This window comes from Bos indicus x Bos taurus, chromosome 21 (assembly GCF_003369695.1).
Source record: "Bos indicus x Bos taurus breed Angus x Brahman F1 hybrid chromosome 21, Bos_hybrid_MaternalHap_v2.0, whole genome shotgun sequence".
Classification (NCBI taxonomy): Eukaryota; Metazoa; Chordata; class Mammalia; order Artiodactyla; family Bovidae; genus Bos; species Bos indicus x Bos taurus.
The window spans coordinates 54,809,318-54,836,390 of NC_040096.1; the positions used below are offsets into that span (position 1 = coordinate 54,809,318).

Here is a 27,073-nt window from a genome sequence, read left to right on the forward strand (position 1 = left end):
AACAGTATTCAGGCGTCTAATCTCATTTTACCTAGTTCTACCCTAAAAATTCACACCTGAATTGGCTCAGTCCTTGTCCATCAGAACAACCTATATCCTACCACTTCCCTTTTAAAACTCACACAAATGAAACTAGAAGAGCAACCTGTTCCCTTTCCCTTCCCAAATACAAACACACGATAAACAGTTTGTCTAAAAGCAAGTCCAGACACATGACCAAATAAAACGAAGTAGAGTAGCTACACACAAGACGATGCTTGCTGATGGTGGTGATGAGGCGGGTGACATTGTTAGTGGTCCAGGTAACCTCATGATGTGTGTGTACTTTTCCTCAATATACAAGGAAACAAATCTACAGAGGTTACTCAAAGTATCCAGGTTTAGAGTAGAGAAATCCAGAATTGTATCCAAGTTGGAAGTAGAATTTCTGCTATCGCTAGAGTAGAAAAATATCACCCAGACGCTGATTTTACTGCTGTATATCGTTTATGAAGATGTAATGATGGAGCATCAGGACACTTTTTTTCCTTCGGAATGTTCCAACGAATATCAGGACCAAACCATTCACTTCCCTTTAAACAATAAAAATATTAAGATAGGAGGCTGCTACTCCTGAAAAAGAGAGCTGGCATTTTGTTTTCTCAGTCTGGATAAAGAAATAAGAGGTGTTATTTAATTTTGTATAAACACTTTTGTTTTTCACCTCATCTACCGATTTAAAAATACAGCCAACAACAAGGAATAAGGCACGTTAGACGCTCAGTAACGTTAAATTAAAAAAAAAAAATGGGTATGCATTGTTTCAGGACCTCAAGGTTATTTCAGTTCAGTTCTGTCGTTCAGTCGTGTCCGACTCTTTGCGACACCGTGGACTGCAGTAAGGCAGGCTTCCCTGTCCATCACCAACTCCCTTATTTACTATATCATTTTAAGCAATATCACTTGACCCATAACGCCAGGACATATAATCACTTATTGGAAATGGAACCCAAATTTAGAGTCGGTACAAAAATTGACAAGGGGACAAAATTTAGAGTAACTCCACGATAACGCGCATGCGTCTCCTAGTGGACCGCGGGGTTTCCGGGAAGACCGCCAATCATATTCCCCACGCAAACTCAGTGGCTGCACTTTGAACAGGATAAACTGGCCTCAGTCCCGCCCCCTGGTTCCTCTGTGTTTTTTACGCGAAGGTAACCGATGGGGAGTGGAACGGAGGCTGTTGAGCTGCAGCAGCTGCTGGCGTCTGAGGGGAGCCTTCTGTGGTCGTCGGCCTAATGAGCGGACGGCAAAGAACGCTTTTCCAGACGTGGGGCTCGAAAGTTTCTCGGTCCACTGGGGCTCCTACTTGCAACTCTGGAACTGAGCGGCCTCAGAACACAGGCATCTCCAGGGCGCGTTTTCCTGCAGTAGCAGAGGCGGCAGGGGCGGCAGAGGTTGAGCCCGAGTCAGACGATGATGTGTTGCTGGTCGCGGTGTACGAAGCAGAGAGGCAGCTCAATCTAGAGAATGGCGGGTTCTGCACCTCAGCGGGCGCCCTGTGGATTTACCCTACTAATTGCCCAGTGCGAGACTACCAGCTGCACATCGCCAGGACCGCCCTGTTCTGCAACACGCTGGTCTGTCTGCCCACCGGGTTGGGAAAGACCTTTATTGCCGCTGTGGTCATGTACAATTTCTACCGCTGGTTCCCTTCTGGCAAGGTGGTTTTCATGGCCCCCACGAAACCCCTGGTGACACAGCAGATCGAGGCTTGCTACCGGGTGATGGGTATCCCGCAGTCCCACATGGCCGAAATGACAGGTATCTTAGAAACAGTGGACTAACTTGAAATTAAGAGCTGGGCACCCAGGGGAAAGCACGTGTTCTGATGGAACTAGCGCCAAAGGAATTCCAGACCTATGTGGAATAGACCTCAGATCACAGTATGCTTATTTTACTTCTGTCTTGAAACATCATCTCCTTGTAGCAAGTCCAGCTCTAATAGGGTTGCTTTATTCAATCTTCAGAGAATTTCTGTAACTTGTCAAAGCATTTTGAAGTGGTTATGTGTGTATACCTCATTGGTAAGTGGAAGTGAGGTTTTCTGCCTTTCTTGTTCAGAAGGATTTCCCAGGTGAAGAATTTTCTTCTCTTTAAGTATTATGTCATTTTACAAGGATTCTCTAAAGGCAGTCTAGGTGTGATTTTCAGTATAAGCCGGCATTGACATCTGGACCACAACAAAGCTTTAAAATGTTGCTTTCTCATATTTGTCAAATTAGCACCTTGGAAGCAGATCACCAATGCAGGAATGCATTCTGAAAATAGGCTAGGCTGTTTACATGTTACAGGTAACAGTCTGAAGTGTAGAATGTGTGATGTCACTTTTTTTTTTTTTTACAGGATCTACTCAAGCTTTCACCAGGAAGGAAATCTGGAGCAGTAAGAGGGTTCTTTTCCTTACGCCTCAAGTCATGGTAAATGATCTTTCTAGAGGAGCTTGCCCAGCTGCTGAAATAAAGTGTCTAGTTATCGATGAAGCTCATAAAGCCCTTGGAAATTATGCTTATTGCCAGGTAATCTTGTTAAAAATATTTTATAGTGTAAAATATTGTTGTAGAGCATTTTGGGGAATACTTTTTAATGATGGAAGTTACTGATGGCATTATTATTATGAAAAGCTTTATACCTATTATCCCAACAGATGGTGATAGAAATACTTTCCTTCATCTGTTGAAATCAGTGTCTCTGCTGGTTTCTTTTTTTTTTTTTTTTAACTTTAACAAGACCATTAGTGTCAGATGTAGATGATGAGAACCTCCTTGATCCAAAGTAGGGTATGGATGGAGACTTGAGACTAAGATAGTAGTCAAAAGATTGGTAGTGGATACACATTGTTATTCCCTGTCAGGTAAAACAGTAACTGAGTTATTGTTTTGAAAAATGAATGACATAATGTATGTAACATACCTACACTGCCTTCCAGTTAAGTACTATGAGAATATAAAGTACAAAAGTGAGGAGGTGGGATATGGCTGGAGAGGCACTTAACATCAGGTCATGAAGGCATTTGTATTCTGTGCTAAGCAGTTTGAATGCCCTTTGTAGGTCTTAGGGGATGTAGATGGTAGAGACTCACTGAAAAATGTTTAGCTGGGGTGATACTTAGGCCTTAGGAAGCATCACTATGAACAAAGCTAGCAGAGGTGATGGAATTTTCAGTTGAGCTATTTCAAATCCTAAAAGATGATGCTGTGAAAGTGCTGCACTCGGTATGCCAGCAAATTTAGAAAACTCAGCAGTAGCCCCAAGACTGGAAAAGGTCAGTTTTCATTCCAGTCCCAAAGAAAGGCAATGCAAAAGAATGTTCAAACTACCACACAATTGTACTCATCTCACACACTAGCAAAGTAATGTTCAAAATTCTCCAAGCTAGACTTCAATAGTACATGAACCAAGAACTTCCAGGTGTTCAAGCTGGATATAGATAAGGCAGAGTAACCAGAGAGCAAATTGCCAACATCTGTTGGATCATGGAAAAAGCAAGAGAGTTGCTTTTTGGACTACTTCTTTTGTATCTATCTCTGCTTTATTGACTATGCCAAAGCCTTTGACTGTGTAGATCACAGCAAACTGTGGAAAATTCTTTAAGAGATGGGAACACCAGACCTCCTTACCTGTCTTCTGAGAAATCTGTGTGCAGGTCAATAAGCAACAGTTAGAACCGGACATGAAACAACGGACTGGTTCCATATTGGGAAAGGACTACATCAAGGCTGTATACTGTCACCCTGCTTATTTAACTTATATGCAGAGTACATCATGCTAAATGCTGGGCTGGATGAAGCACAAGCTGGACTCAAGATTGCCAGGAGAAATATCAATAACCTCAGATATGCAAATGAAATCACTATTATGGCAGAAAGCGAAGAGGAACTAAAGGGACTCTTGTTGAAAGTGAAAGAGGAAAGTGAAAAAGTTGGCTTAAAACTCAACATTCAAAAAACAAAGATCATAGCATCCAGTCCCATCACTTTATGGCAAATAGGTGGGGAAACAATGGAAACAGTGACAGACTTTATTTTCTTGGGCTCTAAAATCATTGCAGATCGTGACTGCAGCCATGAAGTTAAAAGATGTTTGCTCCTTAGAAGAAAAGCTATGACCAACCTAGACAGTATATTAAAAATCAGAGACATTGCTTTGCCAGCAAAAGTCTGTCTGGTCAAAGCTATGATTTTTCCAGTGGTCATGTATGGATGTGAGAGTTGGACCATAAAGAATTCTGAGTGCCAAAGAATTGATTCTTTTGAACTGTGGTGTTGGAGAAGACTCGAGTCCCTTGGACTGCAAGATCGAACCAGTCAATCGTAAAGGAAATCAGTCCTGAATATTCATTAGAAGGACTGATGCTTAAGCTGATGTTCCAATACTTTGACCACCTGATGCAAAGAACTGTCTCCTTGGAAAAGACCCTGATGCTGGGAAAGATTGAAGGCGGGAGGAGAAGGGGATGACTGAGGATGACATGGTTGGATGGCATCACCGACTCAATGGACATGAATTTGAGCAGGCTCTGGAAGTTGGTGATGGATAGGGGAGCCTGGCATGCTGCAGTCCATGGGGTCGCAAAGAGTTGGACACAACTGAGTGACTGATCTGGGGTGATACTTCAGATTTAAAAGAGATTAGAGGTGAGAAGGGTAAAGGCAGGGAATACAATGAGGGATCGGGGGAATTTAAGATGACTCCCAGACTTCAAACTTGGAAGATTGCCAGGATGGTGATGCAGTTAGTCAAATGGAGTTCTGGAAGCAGAGAACATCTGAGGTACTGTGGAAGGAGTGTGTGCAGTTTTAGATTGTTGAATTTGAGGTGTATGTGAGGAATCCAGGAGTAGATATTCAGTAGGGAGTGGGTGACAGAGAAGTACAGATCTCAGTGGAAAGTTCTGAGATAGAGATACACATCTGGAAACCATCAACATATAGGTGGTAGGTAGTTAAAACAGTAATAGCTAGTGATACTAGGGAGAGGGAGTAGAGTCAGCATAGAGAGAAAGTTGATTTTATTTAGTGCAAAGTGATGAATTTTACTGCCAGTTTGTGATTTTGTAAAGCAGTTTTGGGGGGGACTTTGAGTATTATATCTCTGTATTTTCTTCTTGAGAATTGTCATCTTAGAGTTGATGTCAGCCGGGAAATGGGTATATTTTTCCATTCATGTCTTTCCAAGTTAAATTAATACCCAGTGTGTTAAAAGTTTCTGCTTGGAGAGGGGCATTTATAAAAGTTTATTCTAACTGTATGGAATTTATTTTGTACATTTGTATATTTATGCTCAGTCTCTCAGTCGTGTCCAACTCTTGCAACCCCATGGACTGTTGCTCACCAGGCTCCTCTGTCCATGGGATTCTCCAGGCAAGAATACTGGAGTGGGTTGCCATTTCCTCCTCCAGGGGATCTTCATGACCCAGGGATCAAACCCAAGTCTCTTGCATGTCCTGCATTTGCAGGCAGATTCTTTACCACAGAGCCACCTGGGTAGCCAAAGCTTATATATAGCAACTTAAAAAAAAAAATTTACTTATTCTGGTCACACTGCATGCTTTGCAGGATCTCACTTCCCTGACCAGTGATTGAACTTGGGCCATGGCAGTGAAAGCCTGAAATCCTAACCATTAGGCAATCAGAGAACTCCCTTTAGCAAATTTATTTTCAAAAAATTTCTTGGTATTAGGTGATTTTTTTTTTCTTAACTACAAGGCCTAGGCTTTTATTGAGTACAGTGAAACATGACTGACTTCTTTAATATCTAGATAGCACTGCAAGTTCTTTTAAGATTTTTTTTTGATGTGGACCATTTTTAAACTCTATTGAATTTGTTACAGTATTTCTTATGTTTTATGTTTTTTCAGTATTGAATTTTTTAAAGTGTTGTTTCTGTTTTATGTTTTTTGGCTTTTTTGGCCGAGAGACATGTGGAGCCTTAGCTCCTTGACCAGGGAGTGAACCTGCGCCCCCTGCATTGGAAGGCAAAGTCTTAACTCCTGGACCTCCAGGGAAGTCCAAAGCACTGAGGGTTTATACTGCGTTGAATATTGCAGATAGCTTCCAACAGGCACACAGCTTGTTGAGGAAGGTAGCTTCCTGGATTACAAACACAAAACCACTTCTACAAAATGTTTGAGAATCCCTCCTGGAAAGAAAATAATATATCTGGGATTTTATCTTTTATCAGTTGTTAATTAGGACAATTGTTCTTAAGTCTCCTCCATTAAGCTGTTTTGTTTTTTTTTTTTTGGCCCTTGGCAGCAAAAGTGCAGAGCCCTAGCCACTGGACCACCAGGAAATTCCCTATAATGTTTTGTCTTTGATATCTATTCTGTATCATGTTTTTAAAAGCTCTATAAATGGTATTTTTTGAGTGTTAATCAATATTCAGTTTTCATTTCATTGATTTCATCATTGACATGGGTAAAAATTAGAGCAGTGTTAAGGTAACCTGGTTTTAGCACTATTTACAATAGTAAGACATGGAAGTAACCCAAATGTGCATGGACAGATGCTTGGGTTAAGAAGATTTGTCATGTGTATATGCCAAATGTGTGCTACACACACACATATACATACATACATACATACTTGGTGTCTCAATTGGTAAAGAATCCTTCTGCAATGCAGGAGGCTCAGGTTTGATCCCTTAGTCAGAAAGATCCCCTGGAGAAGGAAATGGCAACCCACGCCTGGAGAATCCCATGGACAGAGGAGTCTGGCGGGCTACAGTCCATGGCATTGCAAGAGTTGAAATCAATTTAGTGACCAAACCACACACATGCACACACACACAATGGAATATTACTGAGCCATAAAAAGAGTGAAATACTTTTAGCATTCAGTGAAATAAGTCAGAGACAAATACTATACGATATTAGTTACAGAAACAGACTTATAGACATAGAAAACAAACTTAGTTACCAGAGGGGAGAGGGGAAGGGGGACAAATTAAGGATAGTATGGGATTAACAGATACAAACTACTGTATGTAAAATAGATAAGCAGCAAGGGTTTACTGCAGAGCACAGGGAATTATGCCCATTATCTTATAGTAATTTATAATGAAATATAATATGCAAAAATACCAACTCACTATGGTCTACACTTGAAACTAAGACAGTATTGTAAACTATACTTCAATTAAAAAATAATCATCTGCTTTTAGTTTCCTCCAGCTAATGTGAAACTATGGATATTAAAAGCTGTTCTGCAACTCGGTTTACTTAGGGGCCTTTGATTCTGTATTGGGGCATATGCTGCTGCTGCTGCTAAGTCGCTTCAGTTGTGTCCAACTCTGTGCGACCCCATAGACGGCAGCACACCAGTTCCGCTGTCCCAGGGATTCTCCAGGCAAGAACACTGGAGTGGGTTGCCATTTCCTTCTCCAATGCATGAAAGTGAAAAGTGAAAGTGAAGTCGCTCTGTCGTGTCCAACTCCCAGCGACCCCATGGACTGCAGCCTACCAGGCTCCTCCGTCCATGGGATTCTCCAGGCAAGAGTACCGGAGTGGGGTACCATTGCCTTCTCCGATTGGGGCATATGGGAATCTGGTAAATTATACCAGAAGTGGGTGTTGAATTCTAAATGCAAAGCCTAGAATGATGCTTTGGTGCCACTGAGGAAATATTTTAGGATTTAAAAGGGGATTTAAATTTTAAGAATTATCCCAAATTAACGTTATTCTTTTTATGAATAAACTTAATTTAAAAATTGTGACCCTTCCACCTGAAATCTAACTTCTTTAAAATTTTTCCTAAACAAAGCTTTTTTTCATTTCAAATCTAATTTCATGTTGGTATTTAATTGTTTTCTATTTTTATGTTATGATTTATCTTAATCTGGCAGGTGTACCTATGGATATAGCTGTAAGACTAGACTGTGACCTGAGCAATGGAGAATAGACTTGATCTTTTTCTACCGTTTGCTCTTGAATTATCCCTCTGCATATTTTGATTTGCCTCAGTATAGGCCTTGATGTTGTAGCTTTATATGCAAAAATACACTGAATAGTTTTAAAGAAACCCTAAAGTGTTTCTCATTGGTGTAGAGTATAAACCTAAATCATTTGCTCTTCAGACAACATAACTAATGATGATTCTGTCTGCTAGCCCATCAGTACTCTAAATAAGGAACAATGATAATGGACCATATATAATAGCTTGTGTAACAGAATTGTTTTTACTTTTGTGTTGGATAGATGAACTTAAAGAATTGGCTTTTTTCTTTTCTTTTTTTTTAAGGTTGTAAGAGAACTAGTCAAATACACGAATCACTTTAGAGTCTTGGCTCTTAGTGCCACACCAGGCAGTGATATAAAAGTAAGTAAAGTTTATTTCCATTTAAGAAAATAAGGACTTTTGTATGCTACCAAATCAGTTTCCCACTCTAGTATTTAACATCAGGAGTACAACATTTCTTACAAGATGCCTTCCTTTTCTTCTATGGTTGCAGGAAATTGTCTACCTTAGTAGTTTTCAGACTTCAGTGTGCCAAAGAATCACTTGACACTGTTAAATTGTTAGTGTTTTCAGTTCTTTTTAAATTTTAGCTTGAAATGACTTTAGACTTCCAGAAAATATGCAAAAATTAAAGTCTCTGTATATCCTTCACTCAGCTTCCCCTAATGTTACCATTTTACATAATTGCAGTCAAATGACCAAAACCAGGAAGTTAACACCGGTACAGTACTAGTGACTCATCTGCAGACCTTATTTGAATATCGCCAGCTTTCCCACCAGTGTCCTTTTCTGCTCCTGGCTCCAGTCCACAATCCCACACTGCCTTTAGTTATCTTGTCCCCTCAGTTCCTTCCCAGCTGTGCCATTTTGTCTTCTGTGACCCCGACACTTTTGAAGAGTAGGTGTCAGTTATTTTGTAGAATATCCCTCCATTTGCAGTTGTCTGACGTTTTCTTAGGGCTTCCCTGTTGGCTCAGTGATGGCTGGAGTGAAACTATGTGTGCGTTTTGGACAAGAATACCCCAAAAGTGGTGCTGTGCCTTTCTTAGAGCATTGCACAGAGAATACATGATAATTTGTCTTTTTACTGGTGCTGTTAATCTTGACTTGGTTAAGATGATGCCTTTCTGGTTTTTATACTGTAAAACTCCTGTTCTTCCCTTTGTAATTAAGTCTGTTGTAGGGGAGATATTTTAGCACCCAGTGATGGTTCTTGCTTGCAACAATTATTTCTGTGTTGTTTGCCTAATCATTATTTCCTTTTTTTTTTTTTATTTTACATTTTTAAAATTTTGAATTCTCCTGTAGTGAAGAGCTGTCTTCTTATTTGTTTTGATTTCAGTTCTTTACATCAGTAGGGACTAATGGAGATCCATACATATATATATACTGAACTACAATCCAGTACCATGACTAATAATTTTTTGTTCAGATTGTTTTAGATTTGGCTCCTGGGAGTTCCTTGAAGATGGCTCCTGTGCCTTTAGAAAGCACTCTTTTGCTTGCTTGTTTTGAATACTTCCTAACCTACTGGAATCACAAGATATTTTATGCTCATTTAGTATTTTTCCTGTTCCCTCTGTGGAATGAACCATTTCTCCAGGGAGCTTGGATTTCCTTTATCGGAGGACGGTGAAAATGCAGATTTTGAGCCATGTCCCATGCCATTCTAATTTAGTGGTTCTGAATGGTCTTTTGTGTTGGGTTTTGGATAACTTCAAAGATAGCTTTCAGTTCTGCCAAGCCATAAGACTTTTTTCCTTCTGTCCACAACCTCGATTGTTTTTAGAAATTTCTGTTCTTTTGTTTCCTGCCAGCCTTGTTTAAACATGCTTGATGGTTTTTAGTCATCTTTTAAGTCTCCTCTTAAATATCACCTCTTCAGAAAAACTCACTCTTAAGCTATCAAAAGTCAACTCTTAACTATCTTGTGATTTTCTTCTTAATATCTATCACAGTCTGTTACTCTTTTGCTTATTCACTGCTGTCTTTTTTAGCTCCTGCTGAATTAGTAGCTACTGCTGAATTAGTAGCTACATGAAAGTAGGGATTATGTATGTCTTGATATCTCTCACCAGTTCAATATGTAGCATGTGATAGTTACTCAAATATTTGTTCAGTGATTAAAAGTACTAAAGTATTACTCAATTTTATAAAATGGTCATACATTTACCCTAGATATTGAATGTTTGTGGACCTTAAGTAACTATAGTCTACTATTATATTAGGCATTATACTAGGTGTTGGGAATATAAAAGATGTGATTCTTGCCCTAGGGTACTTTTTGTCTGAAAGCCCATCAGGTTTTTCTAGTTGTAAAAAAAAAATAAGTTCTTAATTTCTAGATACTTTCAGGATTCTCTCTCCCTCCTACCATCTATCTATCCATCCACCTCTCCCTTCCATTCTTTTCATTATACTCAGGAGTACTGTGGTCTAATGGTACAGCAATTATACCAACAGTTTTTTTGTTTTTTCTCATATTCTCTATTTTTACAATTAAGTTCCTTTATAAGCTTTGGTTGAATGAAATTTAGCTTCAGGAATATATTGACATATATATATATATATTTTTTTTTTAATGGAAAATATTTCACTCATTTATTTAAAAGATTTTTATTGGCCACACCACACAGCTTGTGGGATCTTAGTTCCCCGAGACTTAACCACTGGGTTGCCAGAGACTTCCCCCCACTCATTTATTAATAATTGGTTCAGTGTAGGAACTGTTCCCTCAGTTTCTTAGCAAGTCAATTAGTAAAATATTCCTGAGATACAGTTGTATGCTTTAACACTAAAGGGACTTCTCTGTTTTCCCCATTAAAAATCAGTGAAAAAAAAGTATTTGCTAAGGAATCAGGAAGTCTGGGTTTTAGTTCTGGCTCTAAAACTTACTGATATATTTTGAGGACTTGGTTTGCTAATCTAAAATTTCTCTTTCGTCTGAGTCTTTATTGATAGGAAAACACAAAAATATATTGAGGAGCTTGCTGGACATTTACTGATATTCTTGTATCTTGGATGCTTGGCTTGAAGGGCAACATGCAAGAAAGATGTTATAAGGGCCTTTTTACTCTGTTGCCCCACTTCTGATGTGGTATACTTTATAGTTTTAAAAATATTTGAAGATAAAAGTTTCTAACTTTTTTCAAAAATTTACTGCTCTCTTATTTTTGCTAGTGACAAACTAGAACATTTAACGAGTAAGATAGTACATAATTGTACTTAATTGATTTCCTGTAGGCTGTGCAGCAGGTTATTACTAATCTACTCATTGGGCAAATAGAGCTTCGTTCTGAAGACTCTCCAGATATTTTGCCATACTCTCATGAAAGACGAGTTGAAAAGCTTGTTGTTCCTCTTGGTGAAGAACTTGAGGCTATCCAAAAGGCATATATACAGGTAAGCCATTTTTATCATAGTTCAGGGTTTGTTTGTTTTTTAATTCCTTGTTCATTTATTTTGGCTGTGCTGGATGTTCCTGTCTGCTTGGGCTTTTCTCTAGTTGCAGGGAGCAGGGGCTACTCTCTATTCTGGTGCACAGGCTTCTCATGGTGGTGGCTTCTTGTTGCGGAGCCCGGCTCTAGGGCGTACAGGCCTCAGCAGTTGGGGCTTCTGGGCTCTAGAGCACAGACTCAGTAGTCGTGGGGCTTAGTTGCTCCATGGCATGTGAGACTTCCGGGACCAGGGATGGAAGCTGTGTCCCCTGTACTGGCAGGCGGATTCTTTACCACTGAGTCACCAGGGAAGCCCCAGGGTTTTAATAAATGAACTGATAATGTAATTATTTTTGTAAATAAAATCTGACTGTGAAAGTATATAGTCATTTTATATAATTAATATGTTGAAAAATTCTTTGAAATTAAGATTTTTAGTATAAGCACCGTGTTCTATTTGTGCTGGCAGACTATGAGTTTAAAGAGGAAATACATAATGATGGACCATTTCTAAAGCCAATAATAGGCTTTTAGTTTATATTTCTTAAATAAACCTTTTAATTGAAGTATAACCCTCCCCCACCAAATATGTGGGCAGCAGAGGTGCACAAAATGTAAGTGTGCAGCTCAGTCAGTTTTCACATAGTGAACACACTCAAATCATGTATCCAGTCTCAGTTAGAAGTTTCTTTGTAAGGAAATGTATTTCAATCCCTGATCCCTGTGTAGCAGTGTTTCTCAACTATCTTACCTACTTGGTGGCATTTGGCAATGTCTTGACACGTTTTTGGTTGTTCTACTAACTGCGGGGAGTGGGTGCAGACTTGCTACTGGCATCCAGTGTACAGAGGCCAGGAATGTACTTAACGTCCCGCAGTGGACAGGAAACCCCCCAGTAACAAAGAATTATCTGGTTCAAGTGTCAGTACTGTAGCTGTAAGAGAAACTGCTTAGACAGTTACCACTTTCAATGGGAGAAATTTGGGATAACAATTAGTTTTCTAAGGTTCGTGATTACTATCATGCTAGGAGAATACCTTGTTTTTATATCCTTATTGCTATGGATTAAAGATGGCTGCAAATTTCTTTCCATTGAGGGGCAGGGTACATTTCTCTTTCCCTAGAATCTAGGCCAGCCCTCTGCTGACTTTGACCAATAGAATGTGATGGACCCTGAGCCATGGTGAGCCTCAAAAGAAAGGAGAAGCCCTTTCTCCAAAAGAAAGGAGAAGCTAGAAGTGAGGGTGCAGACAGATGGTCCCAGTTGACCTGTTTCAGCTAGCCCCAAGCACTGCCCTGACAGATTTCTTTTTGATTTTTAATATTTTGTTTTGCAGTAATTTTAGGCTTTTAGGGAATTTGCAAAAATAGTATGGAGAGTTCCAGTGTAGAGTATGAGGAATACTCCATGGTATTGTATGGAATAGTATGGAGATACTTTGAGACTATGCAAATATATCTTGTTTCTCAAAATATTTTGTTCACTAACTTTAAAATATAATGATGGTTCTTGCCTACAACAGTTACTTCTGTATTTGCCTAATCATTGTTTCTTGCTGCCCTCATTTTTTTTTTGCATTTGTTCATTTGAATGCCTGTATAATGAAGGGCTATTTCTTCTCCCCTGTTTATTTTTTCAATTCTTTATGTTAATGTGGATAATTTTTATACTAATGGATAATTATTTTCTCTTGTGGGTTAAGTGCTGTACTATCATTATTAATTTTATTGCTCAGATTGTTCCAGCTGTGGCCATTAGGAGCTCCTTTAAGATGGCTCCTGTGCCCTTTAGACATAGGTTTTTTTTGCAAGGGGTCATCAGGGGAGGCCTTTTGTTTAGTTGCTCAGTCTTGTCCGACTCTATGCGACCCCATGGATTGTAACCCACCAAGCTCCTCTATCCGTGGGGTTCTCCAGGCAACAATACTGGAGTGGGTTGCCATTTCTTCCCCGACAGGGGAGGCCTAGTTCCTCACTTTCTGGCATTACAAGAGGTTTTATAGTCATTTAGTAGTTGTTCTGTCCCAGCTGTGGAATCAGCCATTTCTCCAAGGGATCCTTGTACCTTTTATGGAAGAGTTGTGTTTAAAGACCAAGACGTGGGAACTGGATACGCTCGTTGTTGTGTTGTCATCACTTCTGGGTCCTCTCTGTGACCTGCCTGAATTCTTTCCTGCAGAAAAACAATCAGGAACAAATAAAATGGTTGTTTTAATCTATGGCATTGTGAATTAGTGTGTTATTCAAGAATAAGTAAACAATGTTTATCTATCATTTAACCTTTAATATGTCTTAAAGAGAAATTTTATAAAAATGTGGTTTGATTTTTGTTTCTAAATTACTTGTAACAAAATTCTAAGTGTTAATAATTTAAGATGTGGCAGAGTCTTTCTGGTAATCATCTCGTAAATACTAATACATTTGGTTATGATTCAATCACTCTGTTTTAAGAATATAAAATTATAATTTGTACAGTCACGTGTACTTTAACTTCATTGATTTTTTTAAGATTGCTTCTTTAGACAACAGGTGTGATCAGCAAAGCTGGAAGAGAGGAGAGATTGAAATGTACTAAAGTAGCTGTATTTTAGGAAATAAAACATAGGCACAAATTTGAATGGTTAATTACATATTGCTATAGTCCGTCTTCATCTGGAGAGCCCTTTTTACCTTCACTGTGGAATCAAGCTCAGGACCCTTTATCTGCTGTTTCCTCTGCCTAGATTGCTCTGTCTTTAGAACTTCTTGTGCTAGACCTACTTATCATTCTGCTGTCAAGTATTACCTCTTAAAAGAAACCATCTTTGGTGGCATGAACGTGTGAAGGACTGTGGCAGCCTGGATGCCCAGCAACCCCCTGAGAGCGCCGCTGCTGTCACCCATGCAGCAGCAGGCTCTGTCACTGGCCCAGCCCAGGCCACCACCTTTCCTGCAGCTCAGTACCAGAGACAGCCCTGGCCCAGTGTGGTGCACCCCCAGCCAGAGGCCTTCGTGGGGAAGGGCTGCCCAGAAGAGGAAGGGTACTGGGCCAGGTCAAAATCCAAGGACCCGATCCTCTACATCCTGGGGCCAGACACAGGGCTGAGGCAGGGGATCACGGCAGCATGGTTGCTGCTGCTCCCAGTGCTAAGTCGCTTCAGTCGTGTCCGACTCTTTGCGACCCCATGGACTGTAGCCCACCAGGCTTCTCTGTCCACAGGATTCTCCAGGCGAGAATACTGGAATGGGGTGCCGTGCCCTCGCCGCTGCTCCCATCCCTCCCACAAAAAAAAGATAAGGAAACTGTCTTTGTCCACCTTATATAAAAGCAACCGCCTTCCCCACATACAGCATTACTATGTTTTAGGTTCTTGAATACATTTGTCATAATCGCAATTCTCTACTTTCTGTATTTCTTTATTCCTTTCTTCCCTCTATCGAATTTTAACTTTATGAAAGCAGAAATTCGTTTGTCTCAGCCACAATATCCCCAGCATCAAGAACAATGCTTTATACATAGTAAATGCCTAATGAGTATTTTTGAAAGAATGAATCAGTGAATGAAATTAAAGGTATTTAAGGCATTTTGACTTTGTCATCACTCCACAGGTATTTATCAGACTTGTTCTAGGCACTGACGATGCAACAGAAAAAAAAAAAAAATCAAGGCCCTCCTTTCATTGTGCTTAGGTTAGGGAAAAGGGAGGAGAGTTAAGAAATAAACAGCTAAACACATATATTATATATTCAATTATAATTGAATCTAATAATTGATTCTGCTGACTCATATGTATATTATCTGGGGATAAATGTCAAGTACTTTACAATTTTATTATCTCTTTGGTGTTTACTTGAAGTTTGCATTTTAAGACTATTATAATTTAACATATATAACTATTTTACTATGTGTGGAAATGATTGTATTTGAAAAAGGATTTTAAAACAAAAACTAAATTTCTTTGAAACTTGCAGATTTTGGAAGCATTTGCCAGTTCTTTGATTCAGAGGAATGTTTTGATGAGAAAAGATATTCCCAATCTAACAAAATACCAGATAATCCTTGCAAGAGATCAATTTAGGAAAAACCCATCTCCAAATATTGTGGTAGGTATTTTTAAATAAATTTTGATGATAGGCTAAGTTCCTACTCAAAGCAAGGATGAAATGTAAATAATGATTGGTTTTGGTGTATATTAGCTCATCAGGAATTCAGGTATGATTTATATAGTTTATAGTGAAGTGAAAGTCGCTCAGTCCTGTCTGACTCTTTGCGACCCCTTGGACTATACAGTCCATGGAATTTTCCAGGCCAGAATAATGGAGTGGGTAGCCTTTCCCTTCTCCAGGGGATCTTCCCAACCCAGGGATCAAACCCAGGTCTCCCACATTGCAGGTGGATTCTTTACCAGCTGAGCCACAAGGGAAGCTCCAACTTTTATACAGTTTATAGAAGCACAAAAATATCTAGCAGGAATACAGTTTGATAATGTGAATTAAGACAAATTTACCTTATAACATTTTTTAAAGTTTATTTACTTATTTGGCTGTGTCAGGTCTCAGTTGTGGCACGCGGTATGCAGAGCACGTGGGCTCAGTAGTTGTGGCCATGGGCCTAGCTGCCCCACAACTTGTGAGATTCTAGCTCCCTGACCTGGGAGCAAACCCACTTCTTCTGCATTCCAAGGAGACGCCAAACCACTGGACCACCAGGGAAGTCCCTATCTTGTAACTTTTAAAATTGATCTTTCACTTCACTTCTGTTCTGCAAAGTCAAAGAAGGGTCATAAGAAGGTAGATCTTAACTAACTTTTAGATGTCTGGCATTTAGTCTTAATTCTTCTTACTGAAGTCAGAGTAAACATTGCAGTAAGCTTTATATTTTTACTCTTCTTTGGGAAAAAAATAGATGGTAGGGAACAGATCCATCAAGGAAGGTCCAAAGTCAGAAGAGATGCTCACAAGCACAAAAAGGCACTGACTCATTCTTGGAACTGAGAATGCATGTGCAAAGGAACAGGGCAACGGAGTAAAGGCATGAAGGAGACGGTGAGCAAATGGATTTGACTGACGTAAAGGATTGAGGAGGTCAGATATGTTGGTTACTCTAGTTTGTGACTGCCTGGGAGTAGCTTTAAATGTTACACTAGAATTAAGGACTTTATTCTGTAGTATCTGGGGAGCCACAAAGGAAGTTTTCTGTGAAATTGCAGTGTATTATTTTAAACTTTAATAAAGCTGAGCACCGAAGAATTGATGCTTTTGAACTGTAGAGTTGGAGAAGACTCTTGAGAGTCCCTTGGACTGCAAGAAGATCCAACCAGTCCATTCTAAAGGAGATCAGCCCTGGGATTTCTTTGGAAGGAATGATGCTAAAGCTGAAACTCCAGTACTTTGGCCACCTCATGCGAAGAGTTGACTCATTGGAAAAGACTCTGATGCTGGGAGGGATTGGGGGCAGGAGGAGAAGGGGATGACATAGGATGAGATGGCTGGATGGCATCACCGACTCGATGGACGTGAGTTTGAGTGAACTCTGGGAGTTGGTGATGGACAGGGAGGCCTGGCGTGCTGCAATTCATGGGGTTGCAGAGTTGGACACTACTGAGCGACTGAACTGAACTGAAAGTGGTTAAAGTTTATTCTAAGAGTTAAAGTTTCATTGAAATTTTAAATCATAAATCTAAACATGTTGAACTTGACCCACTGATGATATTGTTTTATCCTTTTAGGTAATTAGGGTGCCATTTTAGAATATTTATCACTATCCTAGAAACATTTAAAATGAGTGTAACTGGTGTTAATTGCTAGTATTCTTCATCTCTAATAAAGGAAAATGATTAAAATACATTCTCAGTGGTCTTCTTTAAAGGTATCTTATCATATAGATATACCCACCTTTGCTCCCCTAAAAGGAATATGTACTTCACTTTTCCTTGAGAGTAGTGGTTAAAAGCACAATGATATTGGGCCAGATTTCCTGGGTGTGAATAGTGGCTCCGCTACTTACCACCTGTATGAGCTTCTGCATCTCTAAATGGGCATGACAGGAGTACCTGCCTCCTAGGTATTAAGATTGCTAAGTTTGTATAAGTAGTGTTCTTGTAACCCTGTTCAGATGTTACTGTGGCATGTGTACTTGGTGTTAAATGTTAGTGTGAAAGGGTTTGACTCAATATGTGTCCTGATGTCAGAAACCATTGGGTAGGCCCATATCTGTTTTATTTTCCCTTGTATCCCAAATGTCTGTCTCAGTGCTTAGCAATAGTAGATGCTTATTAAATTCTTTTGAAAGGCCAAATGAATCTATACACTGCTAGTAATTTACCTGTAAAGAAAAACAGCATATGGTAAATATTCACCCCTTCATTTATTCTCTTTAAAATGTGAGTTTCCTGTTGAATTAAATGAAGGGGCAGATTTTATATAGAATACACATTGATCACAGGACATTCAATAGAACCAATAAGTTCTGCATAGTACATGTATCTACATTTCTTTCTCTGAGTAAATTTTATACATGCTTTTTTTATTATTATTTTAGGGAATCCAACAAGGCATAATCGAGGGAGAGTTTGCTATTTGTATTAGTTTATATCATGGTTATGAATTATTGCAGCAAATGGGAATGAGATCATTATATTTCTTCCTCTGTGGAATTATGGATGGAACTAAAGGTAAATTATATGGAATTATTTAAAGAAGTGATGACACATATTATTTTGCTTAATGATGTATATATTGAACAGTTTGGATTACTTAAGGGGTTTTACTTTAAAAAGCAATGAAGTAGTTATATAACAAAATTTTTCTTCTTCCTTTTATTTTGCTTAAACAATAGACATATTTTTCTTGCAGTTCTGGAGACTGGGCAGTCCAAGATTAAAAAACATCCCAAACCATGTTTGATTTTTGATATATTACTGGAAAAAAGGGAGCCGTTCATTAATACAAATGTAAATGTGAAACTGGAAAAAGTTGCTGGTTTTCATTTTTAAATTTGAAAAACTTTCATTCATTGCTGAATTGTAATTTCTTCTAAATAAATAATGCACTTGATGAATTTGCTATTTAATTTAATGGGAATTAAATTATTTTCTTAATTTCTGAAGGAATGACTCGGGCAAAAAATGAACTTAGCCGAAACGCGGACTTCATGAAACTTTATGATCATCTAGACAGCATGTTTTCACATACACGTAGTACTTCAACAAGTGGCGTTTCTGCTATCCAGAAAGGTCTGTTTTTTTCTTTTAAATTTTTATATTGCTTCTTCTTTATCAAGGTTAATTTTAAAATTAAGCTTCATTGATCCACATGTCTGTTTATACCTACTTATATTTCTGAAACCATAGACCTGTTAAACATAAAAATTTTATTATTCAACTTAGGATAATATATATTCAAGTAGTTCATGAACTTTAAACATACAATAGAAATTAGTAGGAGTTGTTACTGGTGGTGAAACTTTTCAGAACTACAAAAGCTACTGATTGTAGCTTAAATAAATGTGAGCTTTTGCCTTCTGCTTTGCTACTTCTTCCTATTTGGATTATTTCTCTGAATGAAATTTTCATAACAATTCAGAGTTTATTTTACAGTAAGGTTTGTGTGCTACCCAGATGCCAGTTACTGTTTAAATAAATTTTTTAAAAATGAGTTTTAACAAATCCATTTTGAAAAGGATAATTAAAATACATGAATGTAATGGAATATGAAAAAAACACAGAAAAGTTTTTTGTTTGTTGTTTTTTTTTCCCCCCCAGGAGGTAAAGATAAAAAGTTCTGCTATAGTCATCCAAAATTAAAGAAATTAGAAGAAGTTGTAGTTGAACACTTCAAGTCATGGAATGGTAGGTTGTATTTAATATCCTAAAGGCAAGGCAAAGTCATGAGAAAGCTAATGATTCGTTAGTTTTTGCTAACATTTCTTATGGAGAAGATGAGCTTTTACTTATTCTGGATTATTAATATAAAGAAAAACTTAGAAATTTTGGCAGCACACGGGCCAGGGAGATGGTGGAAATGTTAACAATAGGGTATTATGTGAAAAAGAAAAGTCAACCTAGGACAGTATAAGGCAAGCAGATAGTAAAAACTGTATATAATATTTAGTTCAGTTCATTTCGGCTCGGTCACTCAGTCATGTCTGACTCTTTGCAACCCCATGGACGCCAGTGTGCCAGGCCTCCCTGTCCACCACCAACTCCCGGAGTTCACTCAGGCTCAGGTCAATCGAGTCAGTGATGCCATCCAGCCATCTCGTCCTCTGTCAGCCCCTCCTCCTCCTGCCTTCAGTCTTTCCCAGCATCAGGGTCTTTTCAGATGAGTCAGCTCTTCGCATCAGGTGGCCAAAGGATTGCGGTTTCAGCTTCAGCATCAGTCCTTCCACTGAATATTCAGGACTGGTTTCCTTTAGGACAGACTGGTTGGATCTCCTTGCAGTCCAAGGGACTCGCAAGAATCTTCTCCAACACCACAGTTCAAGAGCATGAATTCTTTGGCTCTCAGCAGCTTTATAGTCCAGCTTTCACATTCATACATGACACTGGAAAAACCATGGCTTCGACAAGACAGACCTTTGTTGGCAAAGGAATGTCTCTGCTTTTAATATGCTGTCTAGGTTGGTCATAACGTTCCTTCCAAGGAGTAAACGTCTTTTAATTTCATGGCTGCAGTCACCATCTGCAGTGATTTTGGACCCCAAAAAGTAAAGTCTGTCACTGTTTCTGGAATTTATCTGGAATAATTTTCCTTACAAAAGCGCCTGCTTCTTTTTCCTTCAGATCAGATCAGATCAGATCAGTCGCTCAGTCATGTCCGACTCTGCAACCCCATGAGTAGCAGCACGGCAGGCCTCCCTGTCCATCACCAACTCCCGGAGTTCACTCAAATTCACGTCCATTTGAGTTGGTGATGCCATCCAGCCATCTCATCCTCTGTCGTCCCCTTCTCCTCCTGCCCCCAATCCCTCCCAGCACCAGAGCCTTTTCCAATGAATCAACTCTTCGCATGAGGTGGCCAAAGTACTGGAGTTTCAGCTTTAGCACCATTCCTTCCAAAGAAATCCCAGGGCTGATCTCCTTCAGAATGGACTGGTTGCATCTCCTTGCAGTCCAAGGGACTCTCAAGAGTCTTCTCCAACACCACAGTTCAAAAGCATCAATTCTTCGGCGCTCAGCTTTCTTCACAGTCCAACTCTCACATCCATACATGACCACAGGAAAAACCATAGCCTTGACTAGACGAACCTTTGTTGGCAAAGTAATGTCTCTGCTTTTCAATATGCTATCTAGGTTGGTCATAACTTTCCTTCCAAAGAGTAAGCGTCTTTTAATTTCATGGCTGCAGTCACCATCTGCAGTGATTTTGGAGCCCCCCAAAATAAAGTCTGACACTGTTTCTACTGTTTCCCCATCTATTTCCCATGAAGTGATGGGACTGGATGCCATGATCTTCGTTTTCTGAATGTTGAGCTTTAAGCCAACTTTTTCACTCTCCACTTTCACTTTCATCAAGAGGCTTTTGAGTTCCTCTTCACTTTCTGCCATAAGGGTGGTGTCATCTGCATATCTGAGGTTATTGATATTTCTCCCGGCAATCTTGATTCCAGCTTGTGTTTCTTCCAGTCCAGCGTTTCTCATGATGTACTCTGCATATAGGTTAAATAAACAGGGTGACAATATACAGCCTTGACGTGCTCCTTTTCCTATTTGGAACTAGTCTGTTGTTCCATATCCAGTTCTAACTGTTGCTTCCTGACCTGCATACAAATTTCTCAAGAGGCAGATCAGGTGGTCTGGTATTCCCATCTCTTTCAGAATTTTCCACTGTTTATTGTGATCCACACAGTCAAAGGCTTTGGCATAGTCAATAAAGCAGAAGTAGATGTTTTTCTGGAACTCTCTTGCTTTTTCCATGATCCAGCGGATGTTGGCAATTTGATCTCTGGTTCCTCTGCCTTTTCTAAAACCAGCTTGAACATCAGGAAGTTCACAGTTCAGGTATTGCTGAAGCCTGGCTTGGAGAATTTTGGGCATTACTTTACTAGCGTGTTAGATGAGTAGCTTTATGTGTATTAAGTCATTTAATTCATCAAGATTAAATGAGTTAATATATAAAATGCATAGTGGAGTCCCTGGCACACACATGATTAATGTAATATGAATTGTGTTTCGGGAGGATTGTCAGAGTCCCATGCAAGGTTAAAAAACAAAAGGAAACAAACAACCAAAGCCCCCCACCGCCCCACAGCTTGCAATTAGTAACCAGTTGTTATACTCAAGTCTGCATACCTTATATTTACTATTTGATTTCATCATCACCTCAATCCATTTTAAAGTGAAATCACTCAGTTGTGTCCAACTCTTTGCAGCCCCATGGACTGTAGCCCACCAGGCTCCTCCATCCATGAGATTTTCCAGGCAAGAATACTGGAGTAGGTTGCCATTCCCTTCTCCAGTCCATTTTAGATATTAAGAAACTAAAGCTTAAAGAGATTAAATGAAATAGATTAAATCACTGCCATGGTCACACATTGCCCAGAGACTAAGTGAGCCAGCCTCAAAATCATGTTATTCGTGCATTCTAGTCCTCCCAAGCACAGAGACAGTGGGAGCAGCTTTGTGACTGCATGTAGGGTATATTCTGCAGTTTTCCTTAGAGAATTTGATAGTATCAGTAATTCAGGGACAGAGTACCATGACCTGGATTAAGACAGTGCCTAGTGAACAGAAAGGAAAGGGAAGTTTTAGAGAATCAGTGGACGCTCTGTAGACCTGTGCTTCTGGTTTAGAAGGTAATGAGGCATAAGAAGCATCGTGCATAAATTGAAGGACTGATCACAAGCTAACTTTTATTTGATCTGTTTGGGTTTTCTTTTACCATAGCCAGTGAGAGATAAGGAGCCAGGTTTATTAAGGTGGAAGAAAAGGTGGAAGGAAAACCGGCAAAGGTTTAAGATGCTTTACTTTTTTGAAAGAACTGTTACAACTGTAACTCACTGGTATATAGTTTCAGGTTTGTTTGCCTTTTGAATTATCTAAATGTTTTTTTTAAGTTGTAATTAAAGTATTTTTTGGTTATACAGCCCGAAAGACGTCTGATAAGAAGTGTGACGAGACCAGAGTTATGATCTTCTCTTCATTTCGAGATAGTGTTCAAGAAATTGCAGAAATGCTTTTACCGCATCAGCCAATTATTAGAGTAATGACTTTTGTTGGCCATGCCTCGGGAAAAAGCATGAAGGGTTTTACCCAGAAGGAGCAACTGGAGGTAATTATTTTTTGAGTTGATGAATATAAAAATAAAATTGATTCGCCTTTCACTTATGCCATTTTATTTTGTTAAGCTATAGCTTAAAGATAATTTTATAGTAAATATATAAATAAACCTAGGCGTATTTTGGCATTGCCTTTCTTTGGGATTGGAATGAAAACTGACCTTTAGCAATCCTGTGGCCACTGCTGAGTTTTCAGAATTTGCTGGCGTATTGAGTGCAGCATTTTCACAGCATCATCTTTTAGGATTTGAAATAGCTCAATTCAAATTCCATCACCTCCACTAGCTTTGTTCGTAGTGATGCTTCCTAAGGCCCACTTGACTTCGCATTCCAGGATGTCTGGCTCTAGGTGAGTGATCATATCATCATGATTATCTGGGTCATGAAGATCTGTTTTGTATAGTTCTTCTGTGTATTCTTGCCACCTCCTCTTAATATCTTCTGTTTCTGTTAGGTCCATACCATTTCTGTCCTTTATTGTGGCCATCTTTGCATGAAATGTTTCCTTGGTATCTCTAATTTTCTTGAAGAGATCTCTAGTCTTTACCTTGCTATTGTTTTCCTCTATTTCTTTGCATTGATCACTGAGGAAACCTTTCTTATATCTCCTTGCTATTCTTTGGAACTCTGCATTCCAAAGGGTATATCTTTCCTTTTCTCCTTTGCCTTCTGCTTCTCTTCTTTTCACAGCTATTTGTAAAGCTTCCTCAGACAACCATTTTGCCTTTTTTGCATTTCTTTTTCTTGGGGATGGTCTTGATCCCTGCCTCCTGTACAATGTCATGAACCTCTGTCCATAGTTCTTCAGGCACTCTATCAGATCTAGTCCCTTAAATCTATTTCTCACTTCCACTGTATAGTCGTAAGGGATTTGATTTAGGTCATACCTGAATGGTCTAGTGGTTTTCCCTACTGTCTTCAATTTAAGTCTGAATTTGGCAATAAGGAGTTCATGATCTGAGCCTCAGTCAGCTCCCAGTCTTGTTTTCGCTGACTATATAGAGCTTCTCCACTTTTGGCTGCAAAGAATATAATCAATCTGATTTTGGTATTGACCATATGGTGACGTCCATGTGTAGAGCCTTCTCTTCTGTTGTTGGAAGAAGGTGTTTGCTCTGACCAGTGCGTTCTCTTGGCAAAACTCTATTAGCCTTTGCCCTGCTTCATTCTGTACTCCAAGGTCAAATTTGCCTGTTACTCCAGGTATTTCTTGACTCTCTACTTTTGCATTCCAGTCCCGTATAATGAAAAGGACATCTTACACGCTAACAAAGTAATGCTCAAAATTCTCCAAGCCAGGCTTCAACAGTGCATGAACCATGAACTTCCAAATGTTCAGGCTGGATTTAGAAAAGGCAGAGGAACCAGAGATCAAATTGCCAACATCCGCTGGATCATCGAAAAAGCAAGAGAGTTCCAGAAAAACATCTATTTCTGCTTTACTGACTATGCCAGAGCCTTTGACTGTGTGGATCACAATAAACTGTGGAAAATTCTGAAAGAGATGGGAATACCAGACCACCTGACCTGCCTCCTGAGAAATCTGTATGCAGGTCAGGAAGCAACAGTTGGAATTAGACATGGAGCAACAGACTGATTCCAAATCAGGAAAGGAGTACATCAAGGCTGTATATTGTCACACTGCTTATTCAACTTATATGCAGAGTACATCATGAGAGACACTGAGCTGGATGAAGCACAAGCTGGAATCAAGATTGCCGGGAGAAATATCAATCACCTCAGATATGCAGATGACACCACTCATAAGGCAGAAAGCGAAGAACTAAAGAGCCTGTTGATGAAAGTGAAAGAGGAAAGTGAAAAAGTTGGCTTAAAGCTCAATATTGAGAAAACTAAGATCATAGCATCTGGTCCCATCACTTCATGGCAAATAGATGGGGAAACAGTGGAAGCACTGACAGACTTTTATTTTTGGGGCTCCAAAATCACTGCAGATGGTGACTGCAGCCATGAAATTAAAAGACGCTTGCTCCTTAGAAGAAAAGTTATGACCAACCTAGACAGCATATTAAAAAGCAGAGACATTACTTTGCCAGCAGAAGTCTGTCTAGTCAAAGTTATGGTTTTTCCAGTAGTCATGTATGGATGTGAGATTTGGACTATAAAGAAAGCTGAGTTCTGAAAAATTGATGCTTTTGTTTTTTTTTTGTTTTTTTTTTTAAAGATCTTATCTTTAATAGGAATTTAATTTGGGATTACTCTGTAATGAAGTATTTAGCCACAAGGTGGCGGTGTTACACAATGTAGACCTGGTCTACACGGGTGTACACATGTTCCCCATCCTGAACCCTCCTCACACCTCCCTCCCTGCACCATCCCTCTGGGTCATCCCAGTACACCAGCCCCAAGCTCCCAGTATCCTGCATGGAACCTGGACTGGCGATTAGTTTCTTATATGATATTATACATGTTTCAATGCCATTCTCCCAAATCATCCCCCCCTCTGCCTCTCCCACAGAGTCCAAAATACTGTTCTATACATCTGTGTCTCTTTTGCTGTCTCACATACAGGGTTATCGTTACCATCTTTCTAAATTCCATATATATGCATTAGTATACTGTATTGGTGTTTTTCTTTCTGGCTTACTTCACTTATATAATAGGCTCCAGTTTCATCCACCTCACACTGGCTGCTGTCTTCAGAATAAACTGTAGGGGCTAAGGGTGGAAATAGAAAGACCAATTGGAAGAATTATGACAATAGCTGTTAAAGACAATTGTCTCTGACAATTAGGTATGTCTTTAACAGCTAATTTATTTTCAAAGATTCTTTCTTGAATCTGTCAACATGAAAAGATGAGGACTCCTACTGTTTACATACTTCTTATACTAGTTTCCACTGCCCTCAAAAGAGTCTCTTTAAGTAAACAAGTGATGAAGTCACAGAGGAAGTGGGGCGCCAGGTTCTTTAGGATCTTGTAGGTCATTTCTATTTTAATGACTGGATTTTTCTCTGAGTGAGATGAGCAGAAGCCCTTGGAGAATTTAGAGCAGAGGAGGGTCATTGCCTGACTGATACTTTAAAAGAATCACACTGGCTGCTGTCTTCAGAATAAACTGTAGGGGCTAAGGGTGGTACATATATACAATGGAGTATTACTTAGCCATTAAAAAGAATACATTTGAATCAGTTCTAATAATTCAAGCTAAAGACAATGGTGGCTTGGACTACATGGAAGCAGAGAAGTTTGCGAGAAATGATTGGATTATGGATATATTTTCAAGGTCAAGTTGACAGGCTGCTGCTAAGTCGCTTCAGTCATGTCTGACTGTGCGACCCCAGAGACGGCAGCCCACCAGGCTCCCCCGTCCCTGGAATTCTCCAGGCAAGAACACTGGAGTGGGTTGCCATTTCCTTCTCCAATGCATGAAAGTGAAAACAAAGTGAAATCGCTCAGTCGTGTCCGACTCTTAGCGACCCCATGGAATGCAGCCCACTAGGCTACTCTGTCCATGGGATTTTCCAGGCAAGAGTACTGGAGTGGGGTGCCACTCCGAAGTTGACAGGACTTACTGACAAATTTAGAGTGGGATCTGAGATAAAGGAGTTGACTTTGACTTTTTCATTAACTCATTGCCATGCTAGTGTAGTTCCTGTAACTTGATCAGGGAATCCTGGTGAAGAGAAGAAAAAATAATTTTCCCTGTACCCTTCTGAGTTCTTAGCTGCAACCTCTGTAATAAAAGACAGATTTACAAGAGAAAAACAAACTGAAGCTTATTAACAAATGTATACTGGGCTTCCATGGTGGCTCAGTGGTAAAGAATCCACCTGCCAGTGGTAAAGAATCTACCTGCCAATGTAAGAGACACGGGTTCAATTCCTGGTCTGGGAAAATCCCACATGCCATGGTGCAACTAAGTCCAGGAGTCACAACTTTTGAGTCTGTGCTCTAGAGCCAGGGAGTCCTAACGACTGAAGCCCGTGCACCCTAGAGTTTGCTCCTCAACAAGAGAGGCTACCACAATGGGAAACCCAAGTTCCGCAACTGGAGGGTAGCCCCTGCTCACCTCATCTAGAGAAAAGCCTGAGCACAGATGAAAAGCAATATAAATTAAAAACAAACAAACATGTATACTTCATGTATACGTGGGAAAATACCGAGGGAAAAATGAGTAACTCCCTAAAGTGGCTTAGAATTCGTATTTAAACAGCATCTTATGGGGAAAGAGGAGTGGCAGGCACGAAGGAGAGTAAATGATTTTCAGGGAAGATCAATGGGGTCTTAAAGGATGCGAAGTGTGAGTGATAGATTGTGATGAAGTTTGTTTGGATATGATATGGGCTTTCAGTCTCTTGCTGAGTTAGTTTTCCCTCGTTGATGAAACTCCTGGGGAAGGGATTTATGACAGTTGAGTTC

The 27,073-nt window shown here is 39.6% G+C and overlaps 1 protein-coding gene across 7 annotated transcripts in view; it reads left to right on the forward strand.

The window, feature by feature from the left end:
* Positions 1-1,176: 1,176 nt before the first annotated feature.
* FANCM (FA complementation group M) overlaps positions 1,177-27,073 on the forward strand; it is a 103,249-nt gene continuing 77,352 nt past the window's right edge. For 4 of the 7 annotated variants that reach the window (XR_003507534.1, XM_027521832.1, XM_027521831.1 and 1 more), the window contains exons 1-9: positions 1,177-1,803; positions 2,386-2,558; positions 8,280-8,357; positions 11,241-11,399; positions 15,386-15,517; positions 17,955-18,087; positions 18,523-18,648; positions 19,177-19,263; positions 22,500-22,684. Coding sequence is in view for 4 of the 7 variants with exons in the window: in XM_027521832.1 (XP_027377633.1) it covers positions 1,278-1,803; positions 2,386-2,558; positions 8,280-8,357; positions 11,241-11,399; positions 15,386-15,517; positions 17,955-18,087; positions 18,523-18,648; positions 19,177-19,263; positions 22,500-22,684 (1,599 nt within the window). In the remaining 3 variants the exon portion in view is untranslated. The remainder of the gene's footprint in view (positions 1,804-2,385; positions 2,559-8,279; positions 8,358-11,240; positions 11,400-15,385; positions 15,518-17,954; positions 18,088-18,522; positions 18,649-19,176; positions 19,264-22,499; positions 22,685-27,073) is intronic. The other 3 variants (XM_027521830.1, XR_003507536.1, XR_003507535.1) reach the window with 3 other exon arrangements.